Raw genomic sequence first — 557 nt, forward strand, 5'->3', positions numbered from 1 at the left:
ATAATATTTATCACGCACAAAGTAAACCATTCGTTCAGTAAGAATAACATTTATCACGCATGAAGTAAACCATTCGTTCAGTAAGAATAATATTTATCACGCACAAAGTAAACCATTCGTTCAGTAAGAATAATATTTATCACGCATGAAGTAAACCATTCGTTCAGTAAGAATAATATTTATCACGCACGAAGTAAACCATTCGTTCAGTAAGAATAATATTTATCACGCACAAAGTAAACCATTCGTTCAGTAAGAATAACATTTATCGTTGTTATCAGCAACAAAAGAAGAGAGGGAGACAATGGTGAGAGCCCTCAGGTGTTGCAGAAACGTGTTTTCTAGGTATTACCTGAACGACGACTTAGAAGACGTCCAGTTCGACTTCGAACTTTTGGATGATATTGTTATTGGTTCCCCGTTCTCGGTAAGTGTGTAACGATATTTATTTGATCCTAATCGTGAAAGTTCGTCTAAACTTGAATAATTACTTACATGTCGAATATTGTCTGTTTTCATATCTTTAACGTTTATTTATCTTTATGGTTATCAAATGT

The 557-nt window shown here is 33.6% G+C and overlaps 1 protein-coding gene across 1 annotated transcript in view; it reads left to right on the forward strand.

The window, feature by feature from the left end:
• LOC106465802 (annulin-like) overlaps positions 1-457 on the forward strand; it is a 51,882-nt gene extending 51,425 nt beyond the window's left edge. The window contains exon 12 of the mRNA XM_022393747.1: positions 282-457. Within this exon, the coding sequence (XP_022249455.1) occupies positions 282-439 (158 nt within the window). The 3' untranslated portion in view covers positions 440-457. The remainder of the gene's footprint in view (positions 1-281) is intronic.
• The last annotated feature ends 100 nt before the right edge of the window (positions 458-557 follow it).

The sequence above is a fragment of the Limulus polyphemus genome, unplaced genomic scaffold (genome assembly GCF_000517525.1).
Source record: "Limulus polyphemus unplaced genomic scaffold, Limulus_polyphemus-2.1.2 Scaffold2056, whole genome shotgun sequence".
Classification (NCBI taxonomy): domain Eukaryota; kingdom Metazoa; phylum Arthropoda; class Merostomata; order Xiphosura; family Limulidae; genus Limulus; species Limulus polyphemus.